This window comes from Takifugu rubripes, chromosome 17, assembly GCF_901000725.2.
Source record: "Takifugu rubripes chromosome 17, fTakRub1.2, whole genome shotgun sequence".
Lineage (NCBI taxonomy): Eukaryota > Metazoa > Chordata > Actinopteri > Tetraodontiformes > Tetraodontidae > Takifugu > Takifugu rubripes.
Window position 1 is genome coordinate 5,177,656 of NC_042301.1, and position 17,944 is coordinate 5,195,599.

Below are 17,944 nucleotides of genomic sequence, written 5' to 3' on the forward strand. Positions count from 1 at the left end.
GCCGAAGCACATCCTTGGTATTTATACTAAAATATCTCCCAAAGAACTATATTTACACAAGTTACACCCCCCCAGTATTTATTGGTAAAAATCTTTTTTAGGGTAAACACTTCATCGATAGCAGAAATGTAGACCAGGCAAACTACTAACTTTAACTTTCGCTTTAACACACTTCACACAAACTATCCATTGACGAGTGACAGCGTTTCTTTCTCGTCCAATGACAGCAGCGGATCTTCAGCGCGGCGTAGTTCAGCCAATAAGATTTCCCATAACAGATGACGTTAGCAGTTAGCAGTTACTCTGATTCTTGTGTTTCTAAATCGTGTAGTCACTGCAGGGTGCTAGCATCCATTCATTGTCAATACGATTTCACGATTTCCAGCAATTAGAAAATACAAAATAACAGCTTCAACATGGTAAGTACATGCCACATTATGTCAAATGTGACCGATTGTCTTGCCCGAATTAGAAACAATGTAACATTCATACCCAGGAGGATGACGAAGCTAATGTTGCTATCGTAGTCCGCTCACTTGTTGGTTGTTATTCTGGTGAAACCGATTGTACAGTTAAATTAAGTTATTCATACGTAGATTCAAAGCAAACACTGTAAAGTCTTACTAATTAATCTGCATCAACACAGTAATAGCCGGTAGAATTCGTCTATCTGAATAGCTAAACCAAGCTAGCTGTGTTATACAGTGGTGGGCCGGCTGTCACAAACAGCGAAACAATATTAATTTGGAATTTCAGTTATTACAAATATTTATCGAGGGTTTACTTTAAGTTTCCCGTTTATTTAAAGTGTCCGCCATATATTTTTGTATGCGGCTAAGTATTTGAAATGCAGGGCATTAAACGCATATTGACTCTTGTTTTATATGTTTTTATTCTTATTTCTCTACCCTTAACCTAAACTCTATTAAACTATAATCATATCATACTGTAATTTCTAACAAACACGTTTGCTGTGTTTACGTTATACTCCGTAATATACCTTTTCAGGCCAGTTTTATGCAATAAAATTACTAAAAATGTTGAATGAATTTAATGAAAGTGCATTTATTGTCATCTACAGTGGCTGAATTCTATTATCTCTCTTAACTCTTGCAGTCTATTATGTCCTATAACGGAGGGGCCGTGATGGCCATGAGGGGGAAGAACTGTGTGGCCATAGCGGCCGACAGGAGATTCGGCATCCAGGCTCAGATGGTCACCACAGACTTCCAGAAGATTTTCCCGATGGGGGATCGGCTGTACATCGGACTGGCTGGACTGGCCACCGACGTTCAGACAGTGTGCGTGTTTGAACCTCTGTGTCTTTCTCTTTGTCACATTGACAAGAAAACTGCTCTTGACGTCACTGCGTGACCGGGCTTGTGGACAGTTGCGTAGCTCATCGGTTGGTTGGCTGCAGGATAACTATATGTTTTCTGTGTAGATCCCAGAGGCTTAAATTTAGATTGAACCTGTATGAACTGAAGGAGGGGCGCCAGATCAAGCCCAAGACCTTTATGAGCATGGTGTCCAACCTGTTGTATGAAAGGAGGTGAGTGATTAAGTAACATTAAGACCTTTTTTAGTGTATTAAAGACCAGCATCTTTTACAATTCTTAACTTTAACTGGTGAAAGTTGTCACTAGTTGTTTAATGACAAGCTATTTGTTCCATCATTAGGTTTGGACCGTACTACATCGAGCCTGTAATTGCAGGATTAGATCCCAAAACCTTCGAGCCGTTCATCTGCTCTTTAGATTTGATTGGCTGCCCCATGGAGACAGAAGATTTCGTCGTGAGTGGCACCTGTTCAGAGCAGATGTACGGCATGTGTGAGTCTTTGTGGGGACCAGATATGGTAAGTTTTACACGTCCAACCCTTGGAAATGGCAAGATGAGGAGCAACGGCGTGCATTTTTATGAATGTAGAGAAGAAAAACGCACTCGCCGTCCAACAGTCAGTTAGCCCTGCAGTGAAATGTGTAACCTGGGACTGTTGCCAACAGGAACCGGAGGATTTGTTTGAAACCATCTCTCAGGCAATGCTGAATGCAGTCGATAGAGACGCCGTGTCTGGCATGGGAGTGGTGGTCCATGTCATGTAAGTACACCGGTGCGTGGATTGTGTTTGAGTGGATGGACAGGATCGCCTGACCTTTTTACTCTTTCTTCTGGCAGCGAAAAAGACAAGATCACAACACGGACTTTGAAAGCGAGGATGGATTAGAGCTGCTGCCCCTCCAACACATCGCCGACAGATGTTGTCAATACACATGATACACAATTCAATGTCCTTTTTTCTTATTTGTATTGTTAAATAAATGAACAACTGTTCAAACAGTGAAGCTGAGTGTTGGTTTTACAGGATAAATTGGGTCCATTAACTAGAAGTACCGTCAGTGTCCTGAAGGGGGCAGACAGGCTCAAGATGTCTGTTAAGCAATTACCGTATATATATATAAAGTTGTCCTATAATAAAGGCCTTAGAGAAGATTCACAGCAGATGCTTGACTAATTAGGTTCCAGTAACCATCAATAATGATGCACATAAATGTATATTTAACCAGTGGAAGGAATAAACCCTTTTAGACCATCTATTCGTGGCTGAAGCTTTATAGGAAGTAAATGGGGAAATCACAAACGACACAAAAGATAAAACTCCCTTTAATATGCAATGAATTAATTTCAAGTAACATTTTTTTTTTATCTAATGTTTGTTGGTAACAAAACAATACTGTATACAAACACAAAATGCTACATTAATGTAAACAAGATATAAAAATGATCCTCATGGTAATAAAATGCGTGTTCTGATGCCCCCCCCCCTTTTTTTAAATGCAAATCTTTTATCCTCTGACCGACCTCCACCAAGTTCACTGTAATTTTTTTTCTCCAGAAATATGCAAAACAAGAATGGCAACATAACGTTCAAACACCAATTATTTTTTTTTGCTTTTTGCTTTTTTAGGCATAACACTCAGGTTCAGTGGTTGGATGTTTCAGCCTACTGGTGCAATCTCATATACATGTCAGCCATGCATTTTTTTTTTTTTTAAATATATTGCATTCATTTTCTGTAATACACCATTACATATTCCCCTGTTTCTCGCTTCATCCCAATTTGTCAACAGTGCTTTTTATTTTTTAATCTGCTGTTACTGAGAAAAAAGCTGGATGGTGACTGTAGATAGGTTTGTCATGCAATCGGACCTGCTTGTGTGGAGGTTTTCTTTAAAATAAAAACATAAGAACAACATGAACAGTAACTGAAGTGACTAAAGGACTGTTAACCATTGAAGCCGACGCACTCCTTGAAGGCATTAAGTGAGACAGATTGTTTGCTGGCGTGAGCAGTAACTATGGACGACGATAGAGGAGAGGAGGCAGCCATCAGGACCATCCTGGCACTGGTGATTGTGTGTTTGTAACAGGCTCGGCGTGTCCTTCCAACCAGACTGGTGCTGGCTGAGGGAGGACACCATTGTAATAAGGAGTAGAGCGGCAGAGAGGTTACTGACCTATACTGGGGCTGTGGTGGCGGGGGGAAGGGGGGGGGGGGTGTGTGAGAAATAAGTGCCTTATGAAAGCAACGGGCTGGACTGAGGGGTGAGTCTATGATAAGATGTTGGACATGAACTCGTAAAATCGCTTGGAGTACTGCTCTGGGTTTACCGTCGAGATCTCCGCTCCTGCCTGAGGAAGCGACAACAGGTGGTGAACAGGACGTAAACCCGGTACGATGCGAGGAAGATGCGGCGGCGGTGTGTGTTGAGAACTTACCCCATGTTTCACAGTTTTGGCAGCGTGTGCAGCTTTTTTCTTAGCATCATAGTGTGTGAGGATGTCGATGATGGCCATGAAGTAAACCTCCTTCTTCACAGCACCTGGTGCAAACACAGCACGTTTAGCCCCGTTAGAAACGGCAGAAGCCCGTGGCTGAGACGGACGCGGGGGCGAGGGACTCCTCACCGTCGTGGCTCTTGATTGCGTAAACGTCCACGGAAGAGTCGAACTCCCCGGGTCCGAAGAATCCTCCGCAGTTCAGAGGGTTTCCGGGGCTGTCGGGAGGGGTGCCGAAGGAACCGGTCAACACGCCTCCGCCCATCCCGTCGTTCTCGTACTCGTCCTCCTCCCCCACGCCCTCCACGTCCATCTCCTCCTGTTCGGCCCGGTCCACATCATGGATGCCCACCAGCAGACTGTAATCCATGATCTTCAGCGTGGCCAAAAACTGAAACCACATGGCGAGGCTGCGTTGGTGCACGTTTCTCTCCTTAATGAATGAATCCTTCAATAATAAACAGCAGTGCCCCCCCCCACACACACACACACACTAACCTGCTCCCACCGTGTGCTGCTGATGAGGAGCCCAACATTACCCCCATTTTATCACAACATAAAAATTCTCATTCAATTCCAACTGCTTGGGGAGGAAACCTTAAACCTGGATAAATGTTCTAATGGCATAAATCACACAAAACACCACATGTGGTGAAACATGTATGAGAAACCTGCAGAACTGTCGTGCTTAACTGTAGTATCATCGCACAAAACAACGATATTTAGGTCTCTGGTGTCACATTTGAAGAACACAGACCTACGGACATGTTCGATCAGCTCAAATCTCACCTCTACGTCTCGCTTTAGCTTTTCCAAAAAGTACTTCTTGTTGTCATCTCCGATCTGTAACTTGTGACCTTCGTTCAGGAAATCATTGTCTTTAAAAGTTGGGAGATCTTTAGCCTAAAAAAACAACAGAATATGTCAGTAAAATGTTGGTTTTCTGTGTTTAAACCCACCATTATTATTATTATTAATTTACCATTACTGCTAACAGTAAGTCACAGATGTTAACTTATATAATTTCAAGCTGTCAAACTGGAGCAAACATCTGTGCATGTCTTCAAGGTTCCTTCAAATGTCTGGCAGGTTTTCCCTCTGTTGTGAGCTAAGGTCATTTATTTTGGTCCTCTCACAGCAGCAGCTGTCACAGCAGTGAAATAAAACACACCTTTTCCTTGTCGCTGGCTTCCCTGGAGACCGTCGAACCCTGGAAACGAAGAAGCGTCAGAGTAAAAATAGAAGAAATCAGGAGAGTCACTTCAACCCAGACAGCATCTTTTAAACTCTCAGTAACCCGATTCTGACATCGCCGTTTCCCCGGAATACATCACCAACTCTAATGAAAAAGAATCTGCAGCAATAATATGCACAAACACAGACTTCAAAATTCCAAATTGTCTTAAAAAAACCCCCCAAAAAACCATGGTGTTACCTTTAAGTCGTATTTGCGATGTACGGTGAGGCGATGGCTAAATACATTCCGGGTCACCACCATGTACGTCTCCATCCCGTCCACCGTTAGCCTGTACATGCCCAGGAACTGTGGGAGCAGTGTGTTGCCATGGCACTCCACAATAAACTACGGATAATCCGGGGAGGAGAGCGGACAAAGTGAGCAGGAAGAATGGAAGAGAGGAACGTGCAGGCTGATTAAAGTGGACGCAACCAGGACAGTGTTGCTAGCTTCTGGGTTTCCTTGCAGTTGCTCCCACCTGATGATATTTCTTTAGTATGTTGTGCATCTCAGCTATGTCTTCGCTGGACACGGTTTTGATTACGAAGCGGTGGTCGTAGGTGGTAAGGAAGCGGTTGCCGAAGCGACCCTGAGAGTCGCTGTTGAGCGGCGCGCTCCTGGTCAGAGAGTTCTGCAGACAGGTACAATCTCAGTCAGCAAGAGAAGACCGAGACCGCCGGGGCTCAAACTTAGAGCGAAACCGTTGCCCCGTTATAAATCGATGGGTTCGCGTCCACCTGATAGTCCTGGTCATCGATGCAGAAGCGCTCCCTCAGGTTCCGGAACACCATGGGACAGTACTCTTTGAACTTAAAGCGACTCGGCAGGTTTTCTCTGGCAACAAAGACACGAGTGAGTCAGGCCTCAAACAGGAGAGAATGAGGAAGAGGCGCATTTGTTCAGTCCTAAATTCATAGGGACTACAAAGAAAGGTTTAGGAATAAAAGCTTCAGAACCATTAAAGAAACAAATCATTTTAATCCTGAATAAAGCCACAGGTGACAGATACTCTGGGTATTAAGACAATATCACAATCCATTCGTTCCTATCGTTAATAAAGCAAATACACTTGTGAGGTATCTGTTCATTTTGTGCCTTGAAATTCACTCCGGTGGCTGTTAATCTGTCAGAGACCCTTAATGTCTCTGAACTTGTTGCGTCTGAGTTTGTGTCTTCGGATCATGATGTACCTACTTGTTAAATAGGTGGTTGTCCACTTTGATCTTACTGTAGGCTTTAAAGTCATCTGGCATCAGCATTACGGGTACAGGCACGTTACTTAGCTCATTAACCTGTGGGGAGAAGAGACGCTCATTTCAGCAACTCAAAATCTGAAAAATTTTAATCTATACTTTGATCGGATCGACATGCAACGGTCACTAGTTTTAACCCCATTGACGGCGATCATCATAACACAATATTCGCACACAACCAGATGCTCCCGATTACAAATTGGACACCAAAACCTCCCAATCACGAGCAACTAAACGGCTACACGGGGGCGGAAACTGGGGAAAAGCTCAGCGAGGTTCCGCTGCTCCAGGGGAGAACGTCGAGTCCAACTGCTTTTAAGGAACAACAAAAAGAGGAAGGTGACAACATGGAGGAAGTATGCGCTCCTTGCCCTTCATTTTCACAACTAGTCCATTGTGAAACATCACAGTTGGTTTTATATAAAAAATAACTTTAAAACTAAAAAAGAAATCAAATCAACAGTACGACATCACTCTCGATATGCAAGTGGAAAAGGGAACTTTGATCAGAAGTCTGTTTCATGACTTAATTCAGCTTCCTGCCCACACTTTAAATCAGCAGGCCAGTGTGCACTATCCACACACACACACACACACACACACACACACACACACACACACACACACACACACAGGCTGCCAAAGATCACCCAATGACTTGATCACATCACCACTGCCTCTCTTGATTCTATGCTTTTCATCTTCTGTATCATCAAATGAACACTTGTGCTCCTCGACACCACCTCATTCACCATTTCTGGCTCAAGCCCCCCCCGCTGATGAGTCAGTCACACACTTTTACCTTGCATAAATGAAAAGTGGGCCCGTTACCAGCGGGACTGTGAGCGTGCTTCGCCCCATCTTGCAGGCAAGGGGCTCCATTCAGAAGTTCCCCCCCCCCCTCTGTTCGCTCCAGGACTTTTGAGTTTGCCGGGAGCCTCGATAGATGCTCTGCACATTTAGCAGGATCAAGCTGCTGCTGCAAACACGCTCCATCAATCACCGCTGTCAGAATCTGCCCTTCGCCGTGCTTTTCATTGCCAACCGCCGCCTCCGCCAAAAGCGATCTATTTTCATCCTCTATTTATAGCTAAATCGTGCGATGTGGTAAATCAAGTCAGAGAGGCAGAGCTGTTTTGGCGAATAGGGCGAGCCACTGGTTTCTTTAAACAAAAGGAAAGCTGCAGGAGAGATGAAGAATCTGTGCAACCTGCTGGCCGGCTGTCACACCCCTCCCACTCCATGCATCGCCCTGCACGACATCGGCTGCTCACGATTTCGCTCCAGAACACAAAACAATCCGTGTTACGTGCTGAAAACCCCATTAGTGCACGAGTGTACACTTCGAAATAATATCCGCGCGCTTTGCATTCAAAACATCTCTGCAAAACGCACAATTCAGAAAGCGATGGCTGGCTTCCGAAGGCGGCGAAACTGCAAAAAAGAACAATGTCGTTCACCCGAGAGTCAGCTAATAGCACATAGTGCTAAAACCTGGCAACTGTTGATAAAAGTGCTTCACGGCTCCAGCGGCAGCATGCGTCGAACCTGTGTTGACAGATGAGCACCTGGCTAACAAGCTAGCATGCTAACGCGGTATAAACAAACCGCCACCAACGCGCTTTTAAGGTTTACTTACTGTATGGTTGACACCCCACATTAAAACGCTGAGAATCGGTTCACTTGCACGAAACAATTTGACTTTCTGTCCTATAAAATGCTTCTTTTTCGTCTTGGTTTTGCTAGCGCTGACAGGCGCTGCTCCGGTGCAGTTGGATGACATGTCCCCGGGCTGGGAATTGATGGTACGCAAGAAGACAGTCCCGCAAAGAGCCTTTGCACTCAAATGAATAATCCGGAACCCAAGAGTGTTTTTTAAAAAAAAACAAAAAAACCGTCTAAAAGTGCATCTCGTCGTCCAGCTTGTTGCGGTTCTCAGAGAGAGAGAGAAAGAGCGTCTTAATGGGAGTCAGCGCTGGAGCATTTTGTGCCGTCACCACCCTTCCTCCTACCGAGCAGGCCGGAGTCCAGAGAGCAGCTAACCGGCCATCAGCTTAGAGTCACTCCCTCTCTTTGGAAAACGCAAACAACTGGTAAAGTGTCTCCGGGCAGTTCCCCTCGGCCAGTGTGACCCCTTGTAACCCAGCGGTGAGGTGGCACAGTTTTACTTTAGGAATCACGTCACGGAACGGCTGAGATTGTTGTCCATCGCCGCCAGCAAACAGCGTTCGGAGTCTCCTCAAGATGGCGTCTGTGCGGCGCTCATAGTGGCCAACAGCGCCGCCCGGAGGCCGCGGGCGGACCTGCAGGGGTTTCCTTCTCTAAATGACCTAATACGTCAACAAAGGAGCAGCAGATTGCTGAAACTCTGGATTTTTCTCCCACTCAACGCTTTATTGTTGGGGTAAAACTTTCATCAGGCGAAGATTTGAAACCGAACGCATTCAAATTATAAATTGTATTATAAAATTGATAGGTTAAAGGGGTAGTCACAACCAGTCGTGTTTATCTTATCCTAACTTTTAGAGTTTTACAGTCAATATATGATTTAAAATTAAGATTTAAATAAGATTTAAAATGTGTGTGAAGCATCTATTTCGTTTTGCTGGGGTAAAATATCATTTTTACATTTACAAAAAATATAGCGGTCCTCTACAATAAATACGGCTGCGGCTCAATGCTTCCTGGTATCTTCCCACCATTTCCATCTGAACTATATACGATGTGTCCTCCCCGCTCCACATTTTCTTATTAAATGTATGATTTTTTTTTAAAAAGCGTTCCAAAATAAAACAATGAAACAATTTCACTATTATCCAGCCGTTCCACATACAACAAGTGCATTTGGTTCTTTATCAATAGCATTTAGCTGTTAGAAATAAACACTTCCTTCAATCATCACTGATAAACTTTGTGTCTTGAATCATTTGATTCTATGAAATGAAATCGAAGCCGTGCGCCCGCCTGAGCGCACTGTCGGTGCTCGGGGCCCCCGGGTCCTGAGGCCTGCTGCGCGGCCTGCGACGCGTCTGCGGCGCGGCGCAAACGCACTTCTGGCCGCAGCGAGGCGGAGGGCGCGTCGTGCGCGTCTTCGCCCTCGAATCAATGAATAAATCCCCGAGAAATGGAAGCCAAAGGGCGAGTGCGGGGCCGCGGAGGCGGGTGAGCGCGCACGCACGCACGCGGTGGTCGCGGCCTGCGGCGGATACCCCGTATGCCCCGAGAACGAGGCGACAAAATAATATCACGTGATCCAAAATGGGCAGTCCTCTGACGGGGCTGAAAAAAAAAAAAGCCATTTTCTGGCGCTGCTGCAAATTCTGCCCAAGTCCAAATAATTTACCTGGACCAGTGTTTGGAGGAGAAGGCAACTTTGATGTCTGATCAGGTAGGCACCAATCGTCCGCGATCGCTCTTTATCGTGCACGCTGGCCGCGCTCTTTGCGGAGGCGCACACAAAGTGCACGGTGTCACATTTTGAGTCTCTCTTGTTCGGCTCCTGATACAGCCCTGTCAGTGAATTTAAGATGGCTGCTTTGTGTACCACTGTGGGTTTTCTGTGGTTCTCCAGCAGCCCCCCGTGCCGGGGCTCTTCTCCTCTGGGTGTGTTTGGTCGCGGCGGCCCGGCGGGCGGCGGAGCTCCGGCTTAAACGCGAAGCCTCTTTGTTGGTCGGAGCCGAGAGCTGATGCACAATCTGAGGCCACACAGAGGCGATTCAATGGTCGGCAGCTGTGTGTGGACCACCACGCAGGCTGCGTGTAGTTGCACGACTCCGGCGCTCTACACCATATTTAACGCCGCAGCATCTTATTGGCTTTTTGTTTGGGCCACCGTCTCTCTTTTGTTGCTGTCCCAAGGACGAGCTGCACATATTGTCTGAAGGAGCCAGCCAGTAATTGACCACACGGGGAAAATAATGACTAGTCCCAGTCTCCATAACCATGACCTCTTGTGCCGCTTCCTTCGCAGACCTGTCCAGATGGATAACATGCAGCCCAGCCGGATTAAAATCACGGACCTGAATCCAAACCTCACATGTCCGCTGTGCGCTGGTTACTTAATTGACGCGACCACCATCGTGGAGTGCTTGCATTCCTGTAAGTAACCCTTTCGTGCATGCACGGTTTGTGTACAAACCAGGGGATGGCGTGACCCTCATCTTCATACTCGTGTAAATGTTTAGATTTGGTTGCAGGGGTCATTTATGATGGGGATGCCTCCTGTTCGCCATCCCCAGCGCCTTGAGTGTGCAGCGGTTGATGCAGATGCTCATGATGTGTCGTTGCCCATGATAATTGTCTTTTATTCGGTTAAAATGACGTCAAAGGAAGCTGTGATGCTATATCTGGCGCCGCGGCGTTTACAGGGAACCATTACTGTGGTTTAGCATTTTCACTGTTGTATTTGGCTGAAATAATTCGCCCTAAAAGCAAGAAGCCCTGTTGATATTGGTTGAACTAGCAGTTTAAATGGGTTGACACACCCACAATTCTGTACATTTTCCCCCTTTGAACATAATAATCCACGAGTGTTTATTTTTATCATGACATATCATGACTTAAAACTAATTAGAATAAAAAAATCAGTTTTCTCCTTGCAGGTAGAGCTGATAATTAACTTAAGCAAGTCCAGTGCAACAGTTGATGCAGTTTTTTTCCCCGTTAAGGTCCCACGCAGCGCATTGACATGCAGTATCAAAAAAGTCAACAATAATCATCCACTAATATAATTGGAAACAAGATATTACAAGAATATGATATTCTCCTAATGCCCAGACGTGTTTTGTCTGTGTCCAGTTTGTAAAACCTGCATTGTTGCCTTCCTTGAGACCAATAAGTTCTGCCCTCGATGTGACGTCCAGGTCCACAAGACGTGTCCACAGCTCAGCATCAGGTCGGTTCTTACTTATTACGTCAGGCACTTTTTCCCAAAGCGTGCTGGGCTCATCGAAGTCTTTATTTTTTTAAATTCTAGAGCGGACAAAACTCTTCAAGACATCGTTTATAAGCTGGTCCCGGGGTTATTCAAAGGTAAGGCGGGCTCGTTCGGGCCGGAGGAAACGCTGAGGAAGCTGTTTTTAAGCGCGCGTCTTCCTCTGTGTCTCTCACAGATGAGATGAAACGGAGGAGGGACTTCTACGCGGAGAACCGGGAGCTGGAACCGGGCGAAGTGGTGGAGACGTTTAACATCGCGGAGGACGAAATCATCAGTCTGTCCATACAGTTCTATGAGAGGAGCAAGTGAGTCGTGGCTATTTTCTTAAATGGATTGTGATGCTGGCAGAGGCGTGTGCAAATGTACGAAACGACCTGTTGACCCTGAACGCCGTCGCTCCGGACGTGCAGCGTTGTCATTGATCTTTTCTCTGATTTCATGTTAATCTGCAGGGGTAATGAGAGGCAGCACTCCGATGTGGAAGGAGACAAGGTAACGCCTGCCTTAAAGCCCTACAAGCTTGGCGTTTACATCCGTATTCTGGGTTCGGCCTCACCTGTCTTCTTTTTCCCCCTTTAGTCCAACGGGAAACGGTTCCTGCAGTGCCCGGCTGCCATGTCTGTCATGCACTTAGCAAAGTTCCTCCGTAGCAAGATGGATATCCCCAACAACTACCGGGTACGTGGACGTCCCTGCTGCTCGGGCTCAAACGACGGCCTCGCGTAGTTTGAGCAAACCGAGCATCGCGTTCCTGGTTAGAACTTTGTAAAGTGATGCGGTTCTTTCCTAAAGCTTCCTCCTTTTCTCGTAAATCCCCCTGAAGAATCAGTTATAGCTGCTGCCAGTGTGTCAAGGTGAGAAGACGGCGTGATTGGTGGATGGGGGAAAGAACAGGTGTTGCTAATCCCCTTAAATATGCTCAGATTCCATTCAGTGTGGGTGATCCTGCATTCACGACAGTGAGGGGGGCCAGAGTTCCTTTTAAGGGATCCTCTGTGATACAGAACTGTGTCATATATCCAAGGATGCAGACAGGAAGTGCCTCTTTTAGAAATGATTGGTGCCGACCAGGTTGAACGATTCTGCCTGGATTCCCCCGACCGGAACCACAATGGAAAATAAATAGCGGCGCCGATTCTTCGCCATCTGTGCCAACTCGGTACAGGGGCTCGGGTCTGTATATTTGGCTTATGTAGATGTTTATTCTGGCAGCAACCTGATAGGGCTTTTTTGGACGATGTGACGTCACCGTGGAAACCTGATCCTGTGTGGGAGCTACAGGATAGCAGCTCAGCTAATGGAGAAACGGGCCATGAACCGCATCACGCCATTAATGTTGTTGGATTCTGACAGTGAGGGTTCCTTTACTCTAAAGGATGCATACCCAGTCGCCACCCGCCAGCACAAGCGCTTAAAAATAAATAAACAGTATTTTTAGGATGCTTTTTTTAGCCATCTTTGACCAGTGCTTTATGTTACACAAGCATCCCGTAAATGATTAAGTGCTGCTTTTCTGTTGGTCACGGTGTCCTGATGTCTTTCAGGTGGAGGTTTTGTATGGAGACGAGCCTTTAAAGGACTACTACACGCTAATGGACATCGCCTACTTCTACGAATGGAGAAGAGTAAGTGAACACCCTCATCCTGAAGTGTTTTTGGGGGGTTATTTTGCATTGAAATGATGATCTGGGATGCGGTGGAGACATTCTGGAATGTCTTTGTGAGGTCCACTTCAGAAATAAACTTTATGGTGTCTCCTCACAGCATCAAGGTCCCCAGGTGGAAAGGCATGCAACTCTGGGGGCTCTAAACTGTCCCTAGGGGTGAATGGTTGTTTCTACATGTTAGTCCTGGGACGAGCTGGCCACTTGTCCAACGTGTACCCGGTCTCTCGCCCCAAAACAGCTAAATTGTGTGTCTCCTCCACATTATCACATTATACCACCTCTGTGCTGCTGCTGTGCTCGACCGTGCAGTATCGTCAGGACGACATTTGGATGTTATTTGACCACCCAGACAAATTCCCCAGATGCTAATTCAGTCAAATGTTTTGGTGTAAATCCAACTCATGGAGGCCCCCGAGCTCACAAGCCACAAGATTCCCAGTGTGTGTGTTTGTGTTTGTGTGTGTGTGTGTGTGTGTGTGTGGGGGGGGCAGAGAGCGGCCCTTTAAAGGGGACAAATAGCCATATATGTGGGCCGAGTTTGTGGAAGCTATCTGTAGGTTACAGCCTCTTAAATGGAAGACTAGAGGTCGGTGTTGGGATTCAAATAGTGGTTTGCTTTTGTATCCAAGCACCTCCCGTATTTACACACATACACATTTACCCATATTTTACATTTTAGATTTCAGGTCCCGCTTGACTAACTTAATTGTTCCTTGCATTTTTTTCTGGCGTGTACACGCCGGCAGTGACATTTTACTGTATTGAGATTATCCTCAGTGGTACAAATGTTTACTTGCTGTACAATTTTTTTTTATTTTTAAAAAAAAATCCTGTTTCTTTTTTAGACTGGTCCCATTCCACTACAGTATCTGGTCAAACCCACCCGGAAGCGCAGGAGACCGTCGCAGTCGGCCGCTCAGGGCCACTCGGACAGCATCAACACCAGCCCGGCGTCGGAGAGCGACTCCCACAGTGACAAAGTCCACAGTCCTGCTGCTGTCCCACCACCCCGGGCCCCCTCACAGTCCAACCCCACGTCCCAGGACCTCTCTCCCGCCATCCAAAGCTCCAACGGTACCACCGTGCCAAACAACACTCAGCGACACACTCTGACGTCCAAACTGGGCTCCGGCCCCCGGAAAGTGACTGTCAACGGCACGAGCTCCGCGGCGAGCAAGGAAGAGGCGAGGGGCGCCGAAAAAAGCGGCGTGCCCCCAAAGACCTAACGCGTAGGTACGGGGCGGCGGGGAGGACAGTCCTGGATCGGCTCCCTTCTCTTTTTTCCCACAGACTGAAGAGACGTTCAAGTCCTCTGGCAGTTTACTGTCATCATATTTCAGCGAGAACGACTGACAGGTGCAGCCAAATAGACACTTGAGAGCGTTTGTGTGTGCGCGCGTGAGCACGCCTCGATGTGTTAGACTAGTGCACAAACACAAACTGTAAAGTATGTATCCGACGTGAGCATGTGCGCATACATATGTATAAACTTATCTTTTATATGAGATATCGTAATCGTTTTGTATCGTATACGCAGTGGCTCTGTTCCATTTCAAGAGCTCCGTCAGCAAACGGCTCCGGACGACCTGAGAGGGAGCGGAAACGCAGAATACGCACGGAGTCGGAGATAAAGAAAAACGGACGAATCGTCGCCTTTCAACAGTCGCGTTCATAACTGCTGTATGTGTTCAGTGTTGCAGCCATTCATTAGGTAAACACAGGTACATCGGCGTTGATCTGCTCATGCACTTTGTTCTGTCCAGCTCGCCTCCGCGTCCACCAGCGGACCACCTTCACTCGGTCTGCAGTCGAGCAACTCGAGGGGGGGCAAAAAAAAAAAAAAAAAGGGATCCGAGAGTTCGGTGGCGTCTGTTGTTCTGTTTCAACATTCCCTCTCAATTCATCAAAAACTGACTTTTTTCATTCTGAAATCAGCCATATGTGCATGTTTTAGGTCAATAAAATGTTTACTTGTTAGTTTTTTCTGATCCCAGTATCCTGTGCTGTGTTCTTCTTGTGCTCACGGGATGAAAACGAGAGTTTTTGCACAGGTATCTGTTCGAAACGCATCTTGAATCGGTTACATGAGGAATGTCGGCAGCTCTGTGCGTGCTGTGGGCCTCGTAACCCTCCAAATGGAGGATTTTTAAGGAATTTTGCCTATTTGTATGTTGAATTTAAACACAACACAAAATATGTTCCATTTATAATTACCTTTTATTTGAAAAGGTGTGTATCCTGGAATGTTGTGGTCGACAGTCTTTGCCCCTTATTTCTTTATTTTCGAAGAGTTATCACCAATGACCAGATCATAATTGGTCGCTTTGTGTTTATACTTTTTTAATTTGTATAAACCTAAAGGCACACACTAATATTACGCCGTTTTAAGGGGTGCGCAACGATTTTTTATTTATTTCAGCATAAATAATGAACAAATTTCCAACGGTTTAATATCAAATAAATGAGACCAAAAAAAGATCCAAGTTTGAGATTTATTAAGACAAAAAAAGATGATCCAATCGTGCAGGTATAAGTGGTAAAAGAAGGTAAACTGTCTTGGATCTTTTCAAAGCAGGTCACAGACAGATCTGGTCTTCAGATGGAGCAGGTCTCAGCGCACCTGCTCGTCATACTCCATCCCATAATTTACCTCACAGAGAGTGGCGACCACCCCCCCTGAGCATTCTGGAAAACCGCAGAAGGAAAAAAAAGCCCAGAAAAACTCATGTTTGAAGTCATAAATCCATACTGGTTGGGTTTTCTAACCAGGATACCATTTCAGGACATATGGCTATGCTATAGGCTAATGCCCAGTAAGCTAAGTTGGATGATATAAAGCTTCGTATTATATATCTGTTGTCTTTGAAACTAGACCCCGTGGACTTCAAGTGCCTCCACCCTGAACACATGACGCCTGGCACAGGAAAAGATGCATTTGTGCAATTTATATAATCAAAACTCAGCTGGCAAATCAAACTTTAACCTTTTTACATCTTGCTGTACATGTATATTTACATCCATTATGTGCCACATTCTCAGGAGTTTGGTATAAACATTGTTTACAAGAAGACACTTTTAAAGTAGATTCTACAAGCTGTTGGAACAGGAATATTTTTTATTGAGGTAGTCATGATGATGGAGACAATATCTCCCCCCCCCCACAAAAAGGTTATGCCATAATATAAAATCACACCCATAACAAAGGCACTAAATGTCAGATTCAATAAGTGCTGGAGATATCAGATAATATGGAAACGGCAGACATTTTTATCCTTAGCTGATTTTCCTCGACAGACAGCACGCTCAGGATTTAAAAACGCCTTTAACTGATTTCTTTATATCCTGGAAAATGACGTTAAAGTGCGAGCCATCGCAGTACGGCGGGTTTTTGGTTTCCTTGCACGCACACAGCATGACCGCTTTGCTCTTTTCAGGGGTGAAGCGCAGAGGGGCGATGCTTGGAGCTTTGGTCTTGTGGGCCCCGTCGCAGAAAGGCTGAAAAAGAAAGATGTATATTCATATCATACCTTATCACAGAAGCAACCAGGCAGTGTAAACAGAAGGTAGCGAGCAGGCACGTGACCAACTGTTTCCTTAAGCCCCACCTGTTTTTGACTGTGTCCACATGCACACCAGGCGTAGCGTTTCTCACTAGACACTTTGACTCTATAGGGCAACCGGGCAGCAGGGACACGCTCGCTGGACTGCAGGCACGTCTGAACCTGAGGGAAACATCAATGACTCAGTACACGTGTATGAACAGACAATAGACCTGCATTTGATACTTTGGCTCACAGAGGTCACAGTCAGGCAAACGTATTCAAAACATACAAACAGGAGGGTCCTGAAAACGTAAATTAGGAAGTGGAGGACGTCAAGAACAGAGAGCAAGAACCTAATTCACGACTGTCAACCAAAGTCTAAGCTTAACAGACACCAATCTGTCCCGAGAGGATCAATACTGGGTCTAACAGCTTCCTGATTCCTCGATTTGTTCTGATAAAGACGTGCTGTAAAAGATACAGCAGCTCTGTTTGGAATTCCACCCTCTATCCCTATTAAGTGTACAGGGAGCGGAACTGGATTAGGGAGCATGCACCGTTCACAATGCATTATGGGACACAGAGTCCACTAAATAGGGAGCCTAGGTAGTGCACTATATAGAGAATAGGGTAAAATTTCGAACACAGCCATTGGCTGTCGCGACCGCAGCCTTCCTATAGAGAGCAAAAAAGGTACTTTTGTTGCAGCGCTCAAGTCAAACATCGCCATTTAGTGATTCTACAAGAGCTTGTGACGAAGTTAACAATTCAAGTATTTAATTTCAATACATTGCACTGCGGAAAACGGACAGAGCCGCAGTTGTTCCTGAATATATGAAGGTCAGAGGTAAACCTACAGGGTGTGCCAGCTCTACACTGATGGAAGAAAGGAGTAAACATGACCAAGCCATATCCAACCCTCTCTCACCTCCAACCCGTGCCTCTTACTCACACCGTATTACATAGCAACAACACTGCGCTTAAACATTATAACGCTGCCTCAGGACCCACCTTGAGAGTGGAAGCAGGCAGCAGGAGCCGGGGTCGTCCGAAGGTCTGCGCACAGCCTCTCCACGCGGCGACCGCTAAACTGCCGGGATTCATGGTCTCCTCGGGGATTCCGTCGTAAATATGCTCCAGCCAAACACTCAGCAGGGGGGCGACGACTACCAGCTACGATCTGGACCGTGTCTGGAAGTTAAAATGGCTCCGGCCGCAGGACGCTCACGTCATTGGTTCACGAATGTATACAACACGTGCACGAAGCCACGCCCACATTCACAGGCACGCGGGGCTTGTGGTGACGTAAAACAAAGCAAAAGTAGCACGCGCCATGCAAGAGATGATAGGCTTTATAGTGAGTCATTTATTAATAATTGCTAAAGTAGTTCCACCTACAGATTGTACTTTAGTTCTAACTGCAGCTACAAAATAAGTGAAACGTGCGAATGCAGTACTAATTATCTTTT

General features: G+C 45.9%; 4 protein-coding genes across 6 annotated transcripts; 2 read left to right on the top strand and 2 right to left on the bottom strand.

Moving 5' to 3' along the window:
• The first annotated feature begins 264 nt into the window (after window positions 1–264).
• On the top strand, window positions 265–2,345 carry psmb3 (proteasome 20S subunit beta 3). Its single transcript, XM_003972129.3, has 6 exons — window positions 265–419; window positions 1,117–1,301; window positions 1,445–1,552; window positions 1,681–1,858; window positions 2,007–2,101; window positions 2,179–2,345. The coding sequence occupies exons 1-6, from the start codon at window positions 417–419 to the stop codon at window positions 2,225–2,227; spliced, it is 618 nt and encodes a 205-aa protein (XP_003972178.1). The 5' UTR covers window positions 265–416; the 3' UTR covers window positions 2,228–2,345.
• Window positions 2,346–2,648: 303 nt separating this feature from the next.
• LOC101079533 (phosphatidylinositol 5-phosphate 4-kinase type-2 beta) lies at window positions 2,649–8,607 on the bottom strand. Of its 2 annotated transcripts, none has more exons than XM_029851421.1 (10): window positions 7,970–8,607; window positions 6,272–6,369; window positions 5,815–5,911; window positions 5,556–5,708; window positions 5,276–5,422; window positions 5,012–5,050; window positions 4,630–4,743; window positions 3,970–4,231; window positions 3,781–3,884; window positions 2,649–3,693 (listed from the first exon to the last, which is right to left on the bottom strand). In XM_029851421.1, exons 1-10 carry the CDS (start codon window positions 8,111–8,113, stop codon window positions 3,613–3,615), a joined length of 1,239 nt encoding a protein of 412 aa, XP_029707281.1. In that variant the 5' UTR covers window positions 8,114–8,607; the 3' UTR covers window positions 2,649–3,612. The 2 variants fall into 2 exon arrangements, with proteins under 2 accessions (XP_029707281.1, XP_029707282.1); XM_029851422.1 differs by lacking the exon at window positions 7,970–8,607 and adding an exon at window positions 7,133–7,875.
• A 713-nt stretch (window positions 8,608–9,320) lies between these two features.
• LOC101079763 (polycomb complex protein BMI-1) lies at window positions 9,321–14,927 on the top strand. Of its 2 annotated transcripts, none has more exons than XM_029851424.1 (9): window positions 9,321–9,718; window positions 10,301–10,428; window positions 11,128–11,224; window positions 11,306–11,361; window positions 11,442–11,571; window positions 11,719–11,758; window positions 11,846–11,944; window positions 12,811–12,891; window positions 13,779–14,927. In XM_029851424.1, exons 2-9 carry the CDS (start codon window positions 10,311–10,313, stop codon window positions 14,157–14,159), a joined length of 1,002 nt encoding a protein of 333 aa, XP_029707284.1. In that variant the 5' UTR covers window positions 9,321–9,718; window positions 10,301–10,310; the 3' UTR covers window positions 14,160–14,927. The 2 variants fall into 2 exon arrangements, with proteins under 2 accessions (XP_029707284.1, XP_011610853.1); XM_011612551.2 differs by lacking the exon at window positions 9,321–9,718 and adding an exon at window positions 9,904–10,223.
• A 1,101-nt stretch (window positions 14,928–16,028) lies between these two features.
• Window positions 16,029–17,732, bottom strand: LOC101079986 (CDGSH iron-sulfur domain-containing protein 3, mitochondrial-like). The gene is made up of 3 exons (XM_003972141.3): window positions 17,487–17,732; window positions 16,539–16,655; window positions 16,029–16,428 (listed from the first exon to the last, which is right to left on the bottom strand). Exons 1-3 carry the CDS (start codon window positions 17,577–17,579, stop codon window positions 16,237–16,239), a joined length of 402 nt encoding a protein of 133 aa, XP_003972190.1. The 5' UTR covers window positions 17,580–17,732; the 3' UTR covers window positions 16,029–16,236.
• Window positions 17,733–17,944: the final 212 nt, after the last annotated feature.